We start from the raw sequence: 14,933 nt of genomic DNA on the forward strand, positions 1-14,933 counted from the left end.
AGACACAGAATTCCAGGCTTATTCAGGGTGACTAGCAACAGTTATTTTCCAGCAGGTAATGCTTTCATTTCCTATATTATTAACATTTATTCAATTCATCCCTTGTTTATTGGCACTGATTGGTACGTATGTGTAACTATCTCACTTATCTCTTCCTTCACTGCTTGATGCCGCCCGATTTCTCTCCCGAAACCTTCGCTAGGATTGGAAAGCAAGTGTGGAAACTAACACAAACGAGGTGTAGTTGGAATACGGTGCTTGCGATGGCTGTCTGATCAGTATTGTAACACTCATTAAAATGTTGTCTCTCCGTCTACTTTTTATACAGGAGCACTTTAACTTGGAATGTATAGTAAAGTTCGTTGTGTGTTTGAAAATTGGACAACTTGAAATACACTATGTATATGCTTTATTTACTGTTTAATGAAATATTCTGTTCTGAATTTTTGGTCTTTTGATGCTTTGTTGGAGGATTGTGGTGTGATGGGTCAGTGTTTGAATTTTTTTTCATTTCTTGCCTTTTAAAAGAATGTATGATTTTGTGTGTGTAGATTATTCTGCAATTAATTTAACCCTCCCCTCCCACATATCCCTCCATTTTTCTACCATCCATGTGTCTTTCCAAGAGTTTCTTAAATGTCTCTCATGCATCTGCCTCCACCACAACCACTGGCAGGGCATTGCACACATTGACCAATCTCTATGTAAAGAACTTGCCTCTGACATCTCCTCTGTACTGTCCTCTAATTACTTTAAAATTATGCCCCTCCAGATTAGCTATTTCCACCCTGGGGAAGACTTTGATGTCCACTCTATCTATGCCTCTTACTATCTTGTACACCTCTATCAAGTCTCCTCTCATCCTTCTTCACTCCAAGGAGTGAGCCCTAGCTCATGCCCATAAAACAAGCTCTCTAATCCAGGCAGCATCCTAGTAAATCTCCTCTGCACCCTCTCTTAAAGCTTCCAGAATTGAACATAATATTCCAAATGTTTAACCAGGGTTTTATAGAGGCGCAGCATTACCTTGTGGCTCTTAAACTCAATCCCCCAATTAGTGAAAAGCAACACATCATACACCTTCATAACAACCCTATCATCTGCATGGCAACTTTGAGGATCTATGGAAGTGTTGATCAGATTATCAGTCTTTTGAGCTTAATCAATAACTCTACTTCCACCGCTCTTCCCTAATGGAAGAAATCCCTCTACCTTAAATAGATAGTTTCTTATTCTGAATTCTTAACCTGAAAGACTTCCTGGTATTTCATAAGAGGAATTACCAGACAAGCCTTGAGGCAGAATTGTGCAAGTTGATGTTAGCTCAGATTTACCTCGGTAGGTTTTAGGAGGGGGGAGAGGGAGAGACAAACATGAGAGCCTACAAATGCTAGAATCTGGAGCAACAAACCGTCTGCTGGAGGAACTCAATGGGTTGAGTGGCATTTGTGAATGAAAATGCATCGGGTTGAAATCCTGCAGCGGGGGGAGAGACAGAGAGACGGGGTCATTTGGGGAAAGTATGAAATTAGAATCAGAATCGTGTTTATTATCACGGATATCTGTCATGAAATTTTGTTTTGCAGCAGCAGTACCTTGCAATGCATAAAATTTGATACAAATTAAAATAAGAAAATATTAAAAATAAATAAATTCATGCAAAAAGAGGACGCAGTGGTGTTCATAGGTTCATGGACCATTCAGAAATCTGGTGGAGGGGAAGAAGCTATTCCTAAAACGTTGAGTATGCTTCTGTGGGCTCCTGTACCTGATCTGATGGTAGTAACAAGAAGAGGGCATGTCTTGGATGATGGGGTCCTTTATAATGGATAATGCCTTCTTAGGGCATTGCCTTTTTAAGATAGGCAGCTAGTGCCCATAGAATTGGCTGAGTGTGCTACTTTCTGCAGCTTTTTCTGATCCTGTGCGGAGTCTCTCCATACCAGGCAGCGATACAGCTAGTTAGAACGTTCTCCATGCTACTTCTGTAGAAACTTGTTAGTCTTTGATGACATACCAAATCTCCTCAAACTCCTAATGAATGCCTTCTTCATGGTTACATCAATATGTTGGGCCGAGGATGGATCCTCTGAGATTATTTACACCCAGATACTTGAAGCTGCTCACTCTTTCCACTGCTGACCCTCTGAGGACTGGTGTGTGTTCCCTCGACTTCCACTTTCTGAAGTCCGCAATCAATTCCTTGACCTTATTGACATTTGGTGAAAGGGTGTTTTGCAATACCACTCAACAGGCTGATCTGTCTCACTCCTGTATAACTCATCATCACCATCTGAGATTCTCCCAACATCAGTTGTGTAATTGGCAAATTTATAAATGCTGTTTGAGCTGTGCCTCACCACACAGTTATGAGTGCAGACAGAGGAGAGCAGCAGGCTAAGCATGCATCCTTGAGGTATACCTGTGTTGTAGTGGTTTGAAACTGAAGCAACAATTACATCCAGGGATAATGAAAAGATCTGATTTGGAAGTGCAGATCAGGTAGTGAAGGCTGGTAGCTGCCACCTCAAAGATTCTCCTCAACCTCTTTGGATTGGCTTTCTCCTGTGGTTTCCTGAGGCGTTAGTTAGTTCTTCATTTTTCCATCTTCTGGCTTACACATTCCTTGGTTCACCAAATCTGTTAATTATTCCTTGGTCCAGGTATTCCCCAAATCTGTTAATTATGGTCTTGCCATGACCATTATTTGATTTATCACGAGGAAGCTTCCATGTTTATTACTGTAGCCCATAAGAACTTAAGACCATAAGACATAGCAGAATTAGGCTGTTCAGCCAATTGAGTCTACTCCACCCTTCCATCATGGCTGAGTTATTATCCCTCTCAACCCCATTCTCCAGCCTTCTCCCTGCAACTTTGACGCCATTACTAATCAAGAACCTATCAACCTTTGCATTAAATACAGTATACCCACTGACCATGAGGAGGTCTGTAATAGTCAGCAGGACTCTGGGCATAGAGAACATTGGGGGAGGTGAGGTGTGCTGCCAGCTGCCTTAGAGAACAATGCAACACAGATGCAGGCCTTTCAGTCCAACCAGATCATGGTGACCATGGTGCCCACCCAGCTAGTCCCAATTTCCTGTGTTAGCCCCATATCCCTTCAAGCTCCATCCTGCTTTGTACTTATCCAAGTGCTTCTTGAATGATACTATCATATCTGCATCAACCACTCCCTGTGACAGCTCATTCTATACACTCCCCACCCTCTGCGCCTCAGTTCCCTTTTAAATCTTTCCCCTCTAGCCCTAAACCTATGTTCCTTAGTTCTGGACTCCCCTACCCTGGGAAAAGATTGTTACCATCCACTTTATCAATGCCTCTCAGAATTTTAAACACTTCTCTAAGGTCGCCTGCAAAATTCTGGAGGAACTGAGCAAGTCCCGCAGTATCTATGGAGGGTAAACAGTAAAGACTGATGGAGGGTCAGTGTTCATTCCCCTTCATCTGCTTAGTTCCTCCAGCACTTTGTATATGTTGCTGAAGATTGCAGCATCTGCAAATCTCTTGTTTTTAAAGTAGCCCCTCATTCTCATCTTTCAAGGAATGATTCCTAGCCTGGCCAATCTGTCCCTATAATTCAAGCCCTCTTGATCTAGCAACATCTTTGTAAATCTTTTCTCCAGTTTAACCACATTCTTCCTATAATAGGGTGACCAAAACTGTACACAGTATTCCAAATGCCAACGTCTTGAACGATTACAACATAATATCCTAACCCCCACACTGATGAATGCTGACTGTTAAAGGCCAGCATGCCAAATGCCCTTTTTTGCCACTTTGTTACCTGTGATGCTGCTCTCAGTGAACTATGCACTTTTACTTCGAAGTTCCTCTATTCCTTGAGAATATTGTTCATTTATCCATTGCTGGTTTGACTTTCTAAAATGCATCACCTCACAAGATCCATTTTCTGCTCCTTGACCCACTTCCCTAACTGATCAAGGGGATTGTCTCCCTTTGGAAGCTGATGAAATGATGTTTTTTTTGGGGGGGGGCGAGGGCGGTGGATAGAGTTGGTGGCAAGATTGGATATACTGTTTAATGGTGCTAGTTCACTGTTTGACTGTCCTACTCTATATAGAGCATGGGGGCTTGGCACAGGGGCTAGAGAACAACGATAGAAGAACCATTAGAGTTGTAGAACTCTACAACACAGAAACAGTCTCTTCAGCCATCTAGTCCACACTGAACTGTTATTCTGCCTAGCCCCAGCACACCTGAACCATAGCCCTCCAAATTTCTCTTAAGTGTGCAATCAAACATGCACCCACCACTTCTGCTGGCAGCTCATTCCACAATCTCACCGCCCTCTGAGTGAAGAGGTTCCCCTCAGATTCCCCTTAAATATTTTATCTTTCACCTTTAACCTATGATCTGCAGTTCTGGTCTCTCACAATTTCAATGGAAAAAACCTGCTTGCATTTACCCTATGATTTCTCTCTGACTCTGTCTTATATGACTATAAATACTCCTCATAATTTTGTATACCACTATCAAATCTCCTCTCATTCTCCTACACTCTAGGGAATAAAATCTTAACCTATTCAATCTTTCCCTATAACTCAGGTCCTCAAGTCCTGGAGTTATCCTTGTAAATTTTCTCTGTTCTCTTGCAATCTTATTGATATTTTCCTGTATATCTCTACATAGTTATAATCTCTTTGCAAATTGTTTGCCCTCATTGTAATTTCTGTTGTTGTCACAAAATTTGCCATAAGTGCACTGGTTTCCTTAGAACATAGAACAGTACAGGCCCTTTGGCCCTGATATTGTGCCAACTGTTTAACCTACTCCAAGATCAATTTAACCCTTCCCTCCTTCATAGCCCTCCATTTCTCTTATCATGCATCCACGTAGATTGGGAAACTGCATTGCTGAGTATCTTTGCTCTGTCCGGAATAGGTGGGATTTCCTGGTGGCCACCCATTTTAATTTTACTTCCCATTCCCATTCTGCAATGTCAGTCCATGGCCTCATCTACTGCCATGATAAGGCCACTCTCCTGTTGGCGGAGCAACAGCTCCTATTCTGTCTGGGTAGCCACCAACCTGATGGCATGAACATTGATTTCTTTAACATCTGGTAATTTCTACCACTCCCCCTTCTTTTTATCTATTCCCCATTTGGCTCCCCTTTTACCCCTTCTCTGCACCTCCCTCCACTGTCCCTGCTCTGTCTTTTTCTAACATTGTCCACTCTCATCTATCAGATTCCTCCTATTTCAACCCTTCACCCCTTCCACTTATCCCTCCCAGCTTTTTACTTCCCCCTCACCTATCCCCTGCTGAATTGTACTCCTCTCCATACCGCACCACTTTCTTATTTTGGCTTCTTCCCCTTTCTATTTCTGATGAAGGGTCTTAACCATTTATCCCCCTCTGTAGATGCTGCCTGACCTGCTGAGTTCCTCCAGCATTTTGTGTGAGTTTCTCCTGATTTCCAACACCTGCAGAATCTTTTGTGTTTATAATTTGCTTCTCCAAATACAGATTGTTCACCTGGAAAGGACCTCCTTATGTCCCCTTCACCAGCTCTCTCGCCTCACTGTGTGAGTGAGCCTTTAATTCTCATCACGAGAAGGAACAGAAACCCATGAAGGACACGAGAGACTTTCATCTGCAGTTTGCACAGACTTCACAAACGACTTTATTCACATCAAAATACAAAATTAAATTTAATTTTTTTTTAGAAATTTTCTCTGAAGCTTTGGAATGAGATGCTGCACTGGGGAGGTTTGGTCTCAAGCTTGGGACGTCACAAAGCAGCAGGTTATTTATATCACGTTTTATTTTTCTCTCCCCCATACACACACAGATTAACACACTCAGTCTCATGGGCTTGAACTTTAACCCAGCAAGTGCTGAAACTGACTTGGACGCATGTTAGTTGCAACACCCATTTTGGAAGATGCATGGGATTCCCTGCGTACCCCTCCTACCCTCGTCCTGTACAAAGCTGAGGATGCAGATAGGTGGTGACTGCCTTTGTTGTCTTTCATTGAAGCATTATGGAACAGGTCCCATTAGCCCGACTGTCGCAGGGAGGGAGCCTGTTGTTCGCGGCTCTGCAAAAGGGATGGACCAAAGTAGACAAAGAGAAAGAGCTTGGGCATGAAATAAGAGGAGAAATTCTCTGCCATAGGATCCACAGGAACTGTCTCATAAATCCGAAAAGGTTCTGTTATGAGTGCAAAGGTTCAAGTGTGTGTTTAATGTATTTAAAAGAATTGATTAAAAAATATGTTCCCTGGTGTTGGTGCTATAGCTAACCATTTCACAATCTGGACTGGTGCCAAGTTCTGAAACTATTAAAAATAACTATGGTTGAAATAAATAGTGTGCAGATCAATCAGTCAAAGTGTGTAACAGTTATAAGGGGCAACTTAATCCAGCTTGGCTGACGGCAAACCTTATTAGGGAGGGAGCTGATTGCACACATGGCACCATTTCACACTGCGTTTGTGGATCAGGACGATGTCTTTTTGCCCAACCTGGGGAAGTCCACCTACACAATGCCCAAAAAAAATAACACCACCTCAAGATAGCAAACACTGGAAAACTTGCAAGTTGCTTGAATTTTGCACTAGGAACAAAAAAAAAGTTTTAAAAAATGCACAGCTAGTAAAGCAGCTTCTGTGGAGAGAGAGAGAAAAAGAGTGTTTGAGGTTGAAGACCTTTAGAACTGGTGAAAAGTCATCAACATGAAATGTTAACTCTTTTTATCACTCCACAGAAGTCGACTGCTGAGTATAACTTGCATTCTGTGCCTTTATCTCTTGTTCTTATAATGACACAGAAAGAAGCCACTCAACTCTTCGGCCCCATGACAGCCGCAAGTGAGTAATCCCATTGATCTCACTTCCCTCTGTAGTTATTTACCTTCAACTCTGCAACTTATTCTCTTTCTCCTCTTGCTACCTTCCTCCCTCTCTTTCTCTTTCCCTTTCTCACTCTCCCCCCTCCCTCACTGTCTCCCCAATTTTCTTTATCTCACATTTGTTTTCCCTTTCCCTCTCTGCCCCCATGTCAAAGTCCCACTTTTCAATTTTTTTTTTGTCTCTAACCTAAACCAGAGACAATTTAGAGCCAATTCACCTACCAGCCTGCCTTTGGAAAGTAGGAGGAAGTCTACACGGTCGCAGAGAGAAGATGTAAAGCTGACAAAACACAAGTTAGGATCCGAGGTCGGGATTGAATTGAGGTAGCAGCAGGAACTGGAATACTCCACTGCCTGAATCCCTCTGCAGAAAGGCTGCCTCAACCCTTTCATTCCTGTTTCATTCTATCAGGAGAGATGTACAAGTGGTTGGCATAACCACTGTCACCAGCTGGACACACACAATGCGGGAGGAACTCAGCAGGACAGGCAACAGCTAGGGAGAGGAATAAGCAGTTGACATTTCAGGCTGTGACATTCCAACTTGAAGTAATTTCTCCCCCTTCACCCTCCTCTATTTTTTCCATTCCCCATTTTGGTTGCCCTCTCACCCCTTCTCTTCCCATCACTTCCCTCTAGTTCCCCTCCTCCTCCTCTTTCTTCCATGATCCTCTTTCCTCTCCAGTCAGATCCCTTCTTCTTCAGCCCTTTACCTCTTCCACCTATCACTGCCCAGCTTCGTTCTTCACCCACTCACCCACCTGATATCACCTATCACCTGCCAGCTTACCCCACATTCTTATTCTGGCTTCAGCCCCCTTTCTTTCCAGTCCTGATGAAGGGTCTTGGTCTGAAATATTGACTATTTATTCCCTTCCATTGATGTTAGCTGCCCTGTTGAGTTCCTCTGGCATTTTGTGTGTGTATCTCTGGATTTCCAGCATCTGCATAATGTTCAAAAAGAGTTGAATTCTCTCTCATTTTTACCTAACTGCAGTGGCCCATCTAAAGGTTCCCTCTTGGGCAAATCCCCGATTCCAGGTACTAGTCTGTTCAAGATTTCCAGCATCTGCAGAATCTCTTGTATTTATAATGCATTGTCACCAGCTACCACCAGCCTCGCTCTTCCCGCTGAACATGTCGATATTCACAGGTGCACAGGGTCTTCAGCTAGAGTGGAGTTCTGTCTCATCTGGCTTTGCGCACAGTTTTATCTTCGGCCAAGAGAGTAGGTGGGGTTTTCAGGGGATAGATTCTGTGAAATTCTACTGGGGGGGGGGAGGGAGTAGGGGGTGGCCAGGGTCTAACCCACTGCCAAGAGTTGAGTGGCCCACCAACCAGTGGGGAGCGCCCTTAATGAAGTCTCAGCTCATCACACGCCAGGAGGACACGAACTCTTTTCACGGGAAGCGGATGTCTCTGCACGGGGTGGCGTTTCTGCTGACGGACACAGAAGGGGAAGGGAGGACACAGAAGGTGGCACACAGGCGGCGGGCGGTTCGGGGAGACGGAGGAGGACGAAGCGGCTGCAGCTTCTGGGCCAGGCAGTTTGGGGTTGCAGCGAGTTCACTGGGGCAGTGCCTTCAAGATGGCGTTGACTTCCTCCGCCACGGCAGTCAAGGCGAACTCAAACTGGTCCTGGTTTCAAAAACAAAGTTAGAAAGTCAAGCCCATTTTCTGCGCCCGCATCTTCAATTTATTTTTCTCTGAATATATTACAGTTCAAAGTCTGGAGGTGATGTAGGGAGAATTTAAAGTTGTGTAGGTGTTGTTACTCTAAAGGCAGTCACTGTAAAACTGAACCAACAAAGTGAAATTGCTTCTGGTTCGGAGGAGGGTCGATGACCAGAAAGCCTAGATCCAAGATGACTGGGACTGTGGTTGGTGAGGGTGGAGCAATGATGTATCTGGATAGAGTGGGCATGGAGGGATTTTTCTATTAGTAGGAGAGTGTAGGATCTGAGGATACAGCCTCAAGATAAAGGAATCTTTATTGGTTTGTTATTGTCATGTGTACCAAGATACAGTGAAAAGCTTAGCTTGTGAACTGTTCATACAGATCAAATCATTATAGGGTGCATTGAGTTAGTACACAGTAAAATGATAATATAATAACAGTGACCAGCTACAAGATGATAGGCATAGATCGAGAGGATAGTCAGAGGCTTTTTCCCAGGACTGAACTGGTTAATTTGAGGGAGAATAATTTTAAGGAGATTGGAGGAAAGTATAAGGGGGGATGTCAGAGGTAGGTTTTTAACAGAGTGAGTGTGGAACAGCCTGCCAAGGGTGGTATTACAGGTAGGTAATTAGGGACAGTTAAGAGACTCTTGGGTGGGCACACAGATGATGGGAAAATGGAGGGCTATGTGGGAGGGAAGGGTTAGATTCTTCGTGGAGCATTGTGGGCTGAAGGTTCTGTAATGTGCTGTACAGTTGTAAGGCCATACAATGTAAGAGCAGGTTTAGGCCATTTAGTTTATCGAGTCTGCTCTACCATTCCATCATGGGTGATTTATTATCCCTCTCAACCTCAATTCTTCAATCCTTCTCAAGTATTATCAGTTTAAGTGAGGAGAAGTTTGGAGAATTTTAAGGAAAGAGAAGGAGAGTAGGACTAATCATTTTTTTTTTAAAAGGAGCTGCAAAGAATTGCCATTCTACAGGTTACTGTGTGATCTGCTGTTGGTAGGCTTGGATCAGGGTGTGGGGCTGGTAGTGATGGTCAGGACTTAGCCTCTTAAAAGGGGCGGGGTTGAATTCAATGGTTCAGTTAATTCCCCTCGCTGAACGTTTACCAACGGGGCAGATCCAACCGTGGCTCTGAAACCCAAAGTACTGTGTTCGGTTCTGGTCACCTCATAGGCAGGACTTGGAAGCTTTAGGGAGGGTGCAGAGATTTACCAGGATGCTGTCTGGATTAGAGACCATGTCGTATGGGGAAAGGTTGAGCGAGTCCAGGCTTCTCTAGTTGGAGTCAAGGAGAATGAGAGGTGACGACAGAAATGTACGATATGATGAGGGTGGCTAGCCAGAGGCAGTTTCCCAGGGCAGAAACAGTTAACATGAGAGGACATAATTTTAAGGTGATTGGACGAAACTTTAGACAGGATATCAGCGGTGGTTAAAGAGTGCATAGAACACGCTGCCAGGGATGGTGATAAAAGCAGATACATTGGGAAGATTTAAGAGACTCTTGGATCCAACAGCCTAATTGAATCGACAGTGGAGGCTCCACACAGGAAGGGCCGAGTCATTTAAAAAGTAACGTTTATGGGCTTTTGACTTTTTCTGGTGTTCCAATTGAATCGACAGAGGGGGCACAACACAGATAGGGGCAAGTGAAATAAAAAAAATTGCATTTGCAGGCTTTTGGCTTTTTCTGATGGCCCAAATCATATTGCCATCCATTAGCGAGGGCAAATTAAAATAAGGTAGGGACATCGGAACAACACTGGACCAGTGTTGCAGTGTGGACGATTTGGCTCAACAGACTTTGGCAAAAACAGGCTTGGGTGAGGTAAGATTCTTCTTTGTTCTTCATCTGTTAGTGCACAGTTAGTGAGAATGGCTCCAGGGGCTGTGTTGTGTACTTTGTGTGAGGTGTGGGCATTTTGGGAGACCTCCAGCATCCCGGATAACCACATCTGCAGCAGATGGATTGGTGACCTTCAGCTCATACATAAAAATGCAGAGGTAATAAATAGGAGCTACAGGAAGGCAGTCGCCCCTAAAAATTGCAGGAGGCAGGTATCTGGGTGTTTGACAGGAGAGAGAAAGCAAATAGGCAGCCAGTACAGAGTACTCCTGTAGCCACTCCCCTTAATAATAAGTATACGTCTGTTGTGGAGATGACCTACCGGGGAGAATCACAGCAACTGGGTTTCTGACACAGTCTGTTGCTGTAGCTCAGAACGGAAGGGGAAGAAGAGGACTGCAGTACTGATGGGAGATTCCACAGTTAGAGGAGTAGACACCCTATGGTATGTTAGCTCCCAGGTGCCAGGGTCAGGGGTGCCTCGGATAGAATTTTTAATCAATTCTTTTAAATCCAACTGAACCTGAGGGAGACCAATATCCTTACAGGCAGGTTTGCTAGAGCTATTGGGGGTGGGAACCGGAGTGATGGGGCTGAGGGTGAACAGTTGGTATACAAGTAGACTCAATGTGTAGTGAGACTGACAGGAGAGACAGGCAGATGATAGGGCAAAATTGCAGTCAACGGGATGAGGACAAAATCGAAAAGAGTAATGAATACAAGACCGAAGATTGGTTATAATTGAATGCAATAGTATATGGGATACAACTCCTCCCTTGGAGGGTCAGACACCCTGAGCCAATAGGCTGGTCCTGGACTTATTTCATAATTTACTGGCATAATTTACATATTACTATTTAACTATTTATGGTTCTATTACTATTTATTATTTATGGAGCAACTGTAATGAAAACCAATTTCCCCCGGGATTAATAAAGTATGACTATGACTATGATAAGGTAGATGATCTTGTAGTGCAGTTAGAAATTGGCAGGTATGATGTTGTGGACATCACTGAGTCGTGGCTGAAAGAAGATCATGGTTGGGAGCTGAACATCCAAGGATACACATTGTATCAAGAGGACAGGCAGGTAGGCAGAGGGGTTGGTAAAAATGAAATCAAATCCTTAGAAAGAGGTGACAGAGGATCAGAAGATGTAGAATCCTTGTGGGTAGAGTTTTAAAAACTGCAAGGGTCAAAAGATCCTGATGGGAGTTATATACAGGACTCCAAGAAGTAGCAATTCACCCTGCAATTTGAGAGGGAGATGCTGAAGTCAGATGTATCAATATTACAGTGGCATAAAGGGAATTACAGAGGCACGAGAGAGGTGCTGGTCAAAGTTGATCGGAAGGGATGACAGCAGTACAGCAATGGCTGTAGTTTCTGGGAGCAATTCGGAAGGCGCAGGATAGATACACTCCAAAGAAGTAGTATTCCAAAGTCAAGATGATTCAACAGTGGCTAACAAGGGAAGTCAAAAACAACATAACAGCAAAATAGAGGGCATATATAGAGCAAAAAGTAATGGGAAGTTTGGGACTGGGAAGCTTTTAAAAAAAAACAACAGAAGGCAACTAAAAAGCTATAAGGAGGGAAGAAATTAAATATGATGGTAAGCTAGCTAATGATATAAAAGGGGATACCTAAAGTTTTTTTTTAGATAAAGAGTAAAAGAGAGGTGAGTTGCAGATATTGGATCACTGGAAAATGATACTGTAGATGTAGTAATGGGGACAAGGGAATGGTGGATGAACTGAATAATTATTTTGCATCAGTTGTCACTGTGGAAGATAGTAGCATTATACCAGAAATTCAAGAGTGTCAGGGGGTGGAAGAGAGTGCAGCTATTGTTATTGAGGAGGTGCTTGGGTAGTTAAAAGGTATGAAGGTAGATAAGCCACCTGGGCCTGATGGATTACACCCCAGGGTTCTGAAAGGAAGCTGAAGAGATTGTGGAGGCATTAGCAATGATCTTTTAAGAATCATTAGATTCTGGCATGGTTTTCAGAGGACTAGAAGATTGTAAATGTCACTCCACTCATCAGGAAGGGAGGGCAGCAGAAGAAAGAAAATTATAGGCTAGTTAGCCTCTCCTCAGTGGTTGGGAAGATGTTGGTGTTGATTGTTAAGGATGAGGTCTCAGGGTACTTGAAGGCACATGATAAAGTAGGCCAAAGTCATCATGGTTTTCTTAAGGGAAAATCTTGCCTGACAAATCTGTTGGAAATCTTTAAGGAAATAACAAGTAGCATAGGCAAAAGATTTATTATCCCTCTCAACCCCTTTTTTTTGCCTTTTATATGCAACCTTTGATAATACCATGAGTCGTATTGTTTTATCCTACTGAACAGTCCCCTGGTACGATAAGCTAGAATTGTGATCTCAGTCTACCTGGTTTGGGCCTTGCACTGCACTTTTTTCTGTAACTGTAACTCTGTTCAAGACTAAAGTTTAGCTTTATTTGTCACATGAGGAAATAACAAGCAGGATAGGTAAAGGAGATGCAGTACAGGAGGCTGCTCAACAAGATAAAGAGCCATGGTATTACAGGAAAGATACCGGCATGAATAGAGCATTGGCTGAATGGCAGGAGGCAAACCGTGGAAATAAAGGGAGTCTTTTCTGGATGGCTGTCGGTGACTGGTGGTGTTCCACAGGGGTCTCTGTTGGGACCGATTCTCTTTATGTTATATATCAATGATTTGGATGATGGAATTGATGGCTTTGTGACCAGGTGTGCAGATGATATGAAGATAGATGGGAGGGGCAGGTAGTGTTGAGGAAGCAGGGAATCCGTTGAAGGACTTAGAAAGATTGGAAGAAGTGGTAGATAGAATACAGTATGGTCATGTACTTTGGTAGAAAAATGAAAAACATAGAATATTTTCTAAACAGGGAAAAAATTTAAAAATCTGAGCTGCAAAGAGACTTGTAAGTCCTCGTGCAGGATTCCCTAAACGTTTACTTGCAGGTTGAGTTGGTGGGGAGGAAGGCAATGTTGGGTTTCATTTCTAGAGGACTGGAATATAAAAGTAAGGAGTGATGCTAAGGCTTCATAAGGCACGGTTGATGCCTCAGTTGAAGTATTACGGGCAGTTTTGGACCCCCGATCTAAGAAAGGATGGGTTGGCATTGGAGGGGGTTTAGAGGAGGTTCACAGGGACAATTACAGGCATGAAAGAGTTAACAAATTGAGGAGCATTTGATGACGCTGGGTCTGTGCTTGCTGGAATTTACAAGAATGAGGTGGGATCTCTTTGAAACTATCAAATACTGAAAGGCCCAGATAGAGTGCATGTGGAGAGGATGTTTCCTATATTGGGGAAGTCTAGAACCAGAAGGCACAGCCTCAGAATTGGGGGACAACCATTTAAAATGACGACAAGGAGGAATTTATTTAGCCAGAGGGTGGTGATTCTGTGGAATTTGTTGCCACAGGTGACTCTGGAGGTCAGGTCATTGGGTGTATTTAAGGTGGAGGTTGATAGGTTCTTGATTAGTCAAGGGGGATGCAGGAGAATGGGGTTGAGAGGGGAAATAGATCAGCCATGATGAAATGGCAGAGCTACTAGATGAGCTGAATGGCCTAATTCTGCTCCTATGTCTTATGGTCTTACAGCTAGGTGCATGGATGAAAGAAAAATGGAGGGCTATGCAGGAGGAGGGAAGGGTTCGATTAATCCAGGAGCACGTTAAAAGGACATGAGCCGTCGGGCATATACTGTGCTGTATTGTTCTAAAGCAACCCAGAAGTTGTACCTTGGTGCAGACCATTCCTGGCCGCTGATCTCGTATGTGCTCCAGAGTGGCAGCAATGTCTATCTCCTTCACACCTGAAGCACAGTGCACGTCCACATGAAAGAAACACAGTAAAGATGTGGATCAGAGTGATAATACAACAGAAGCTTAACATGAGTGACCAGAACCAGGCGAGCACTGAGGAAAGCCAACGGAAATGAAAACGGTTGCAGAACATCAGTTGATTAGTGGTGCTGGGTTACGTTGATAGCTAGAATTAATTTTATACACTGGATATTCCTCCCTACTAAGCTATTTCACCACAGTTAGGATGTGGACATCTACCCACAATATTGAAGATTAATCAGGTACAGAGTCGTCCGAGGGTTACGGCACAGAATCTGGCCCTACATGCTGAACCATTTTTATGCTTTCCCATCTACTTGGACCTGGACCACATCCCTTCAACTCCTCTCATCCATGTACCTATCCAAACTTTTCTTAAATGCTGCAATCAAACCTGAATCTACCACTTTTGCTGGCAGCTCATTCCACTCTCACAACACCATCTGAGTGAAGATGTTCCCCTCAGGTTGCTCTGAAGCATTTTACCTTTTACCCTTAACCCATCACCTCTAATTCTAGTCTCACCCACCCTACTTACTCTATCTACACCCCTCATAATTTTGTATACCTCTATCAAATCTCTCCTCATTCTCCTACGCTCCAGGGAATAAAGTTCTAACCTGTTCA

The 14,933-nt window shown here is 43.5% G+C and overlaps 2 protein-coding genes across 5 annotated transcripts in view; one reads left to right on the forward strand and one right to left on the reverse strand.

Annotated features, from left to right (window-relative positions):
* dnajb2 (DnaJ heat shock protein family (Hsp40) member B2) overlaps nucleotides 1–14,933 on the forward strand; it is a 98,163-nt gene that overhangs the window by 80,934 nt on the left and 2,296 nt on the right. Inside the window, exons 10-11 of one of the 3 annotated variants that reach the window (XR_010018383.1) lie at nucleotides 3–55; nucleotides 6,757–6,859. Coding sequence is in view for 2 of the 3 variants with exons in the window: in XM_063051382.1 (XP_062907452.1) it covers nucleotides 3–31 (29 nt within the window). In the remaining variant the exon portion in view is untranslated. The other 2 variants (XM_063051382.1, XM_063051381.1) reach the window with 2 other exon arrangements.
* The window catches only part of ptprna (protein tyrosine phosphatase receptor type Na), a 238,779-nt gene continuing 229,629 nt past the window's right edge, over nucleotides 5,784–14,933 (reverse strand). For both annotated transcript variants that reach the window (XM_063051378.1, XM_063051377.1), the window contains 2 exons: nucleotides 14,202–14,275; nucleotides 5,784–8,538 (listed from right to left, as the gene is read on the reverse strand). In XM_063051378.1, coding sequence (XP_062907448.1) covers nucleotides 8,467–8,538; nucleotides 14,202–14,275 — 146 coding nt within the window. In that variant the 3' untranslated portion in view covers nucleotides 5,784–8,466. The remainder of the gene's footprint in view (nucleotides 8,539–14,201; nucleotides 14,276–14,933) is intronic.

The sequence above is a fragment of the Mobula hypostoma genome, chromosome 6 (assembly GCF_963921235.1).
Source record: "Mobula hypostoma chromosome 6, sMobHyp1.1, whole genome shotgun sequence".
NCBI lineage: Eukaryota > Metazoa > Chordata > Chondrichthyes > Myliobatiformes > Myliobatidae > Mobula > Mobula hypostoma.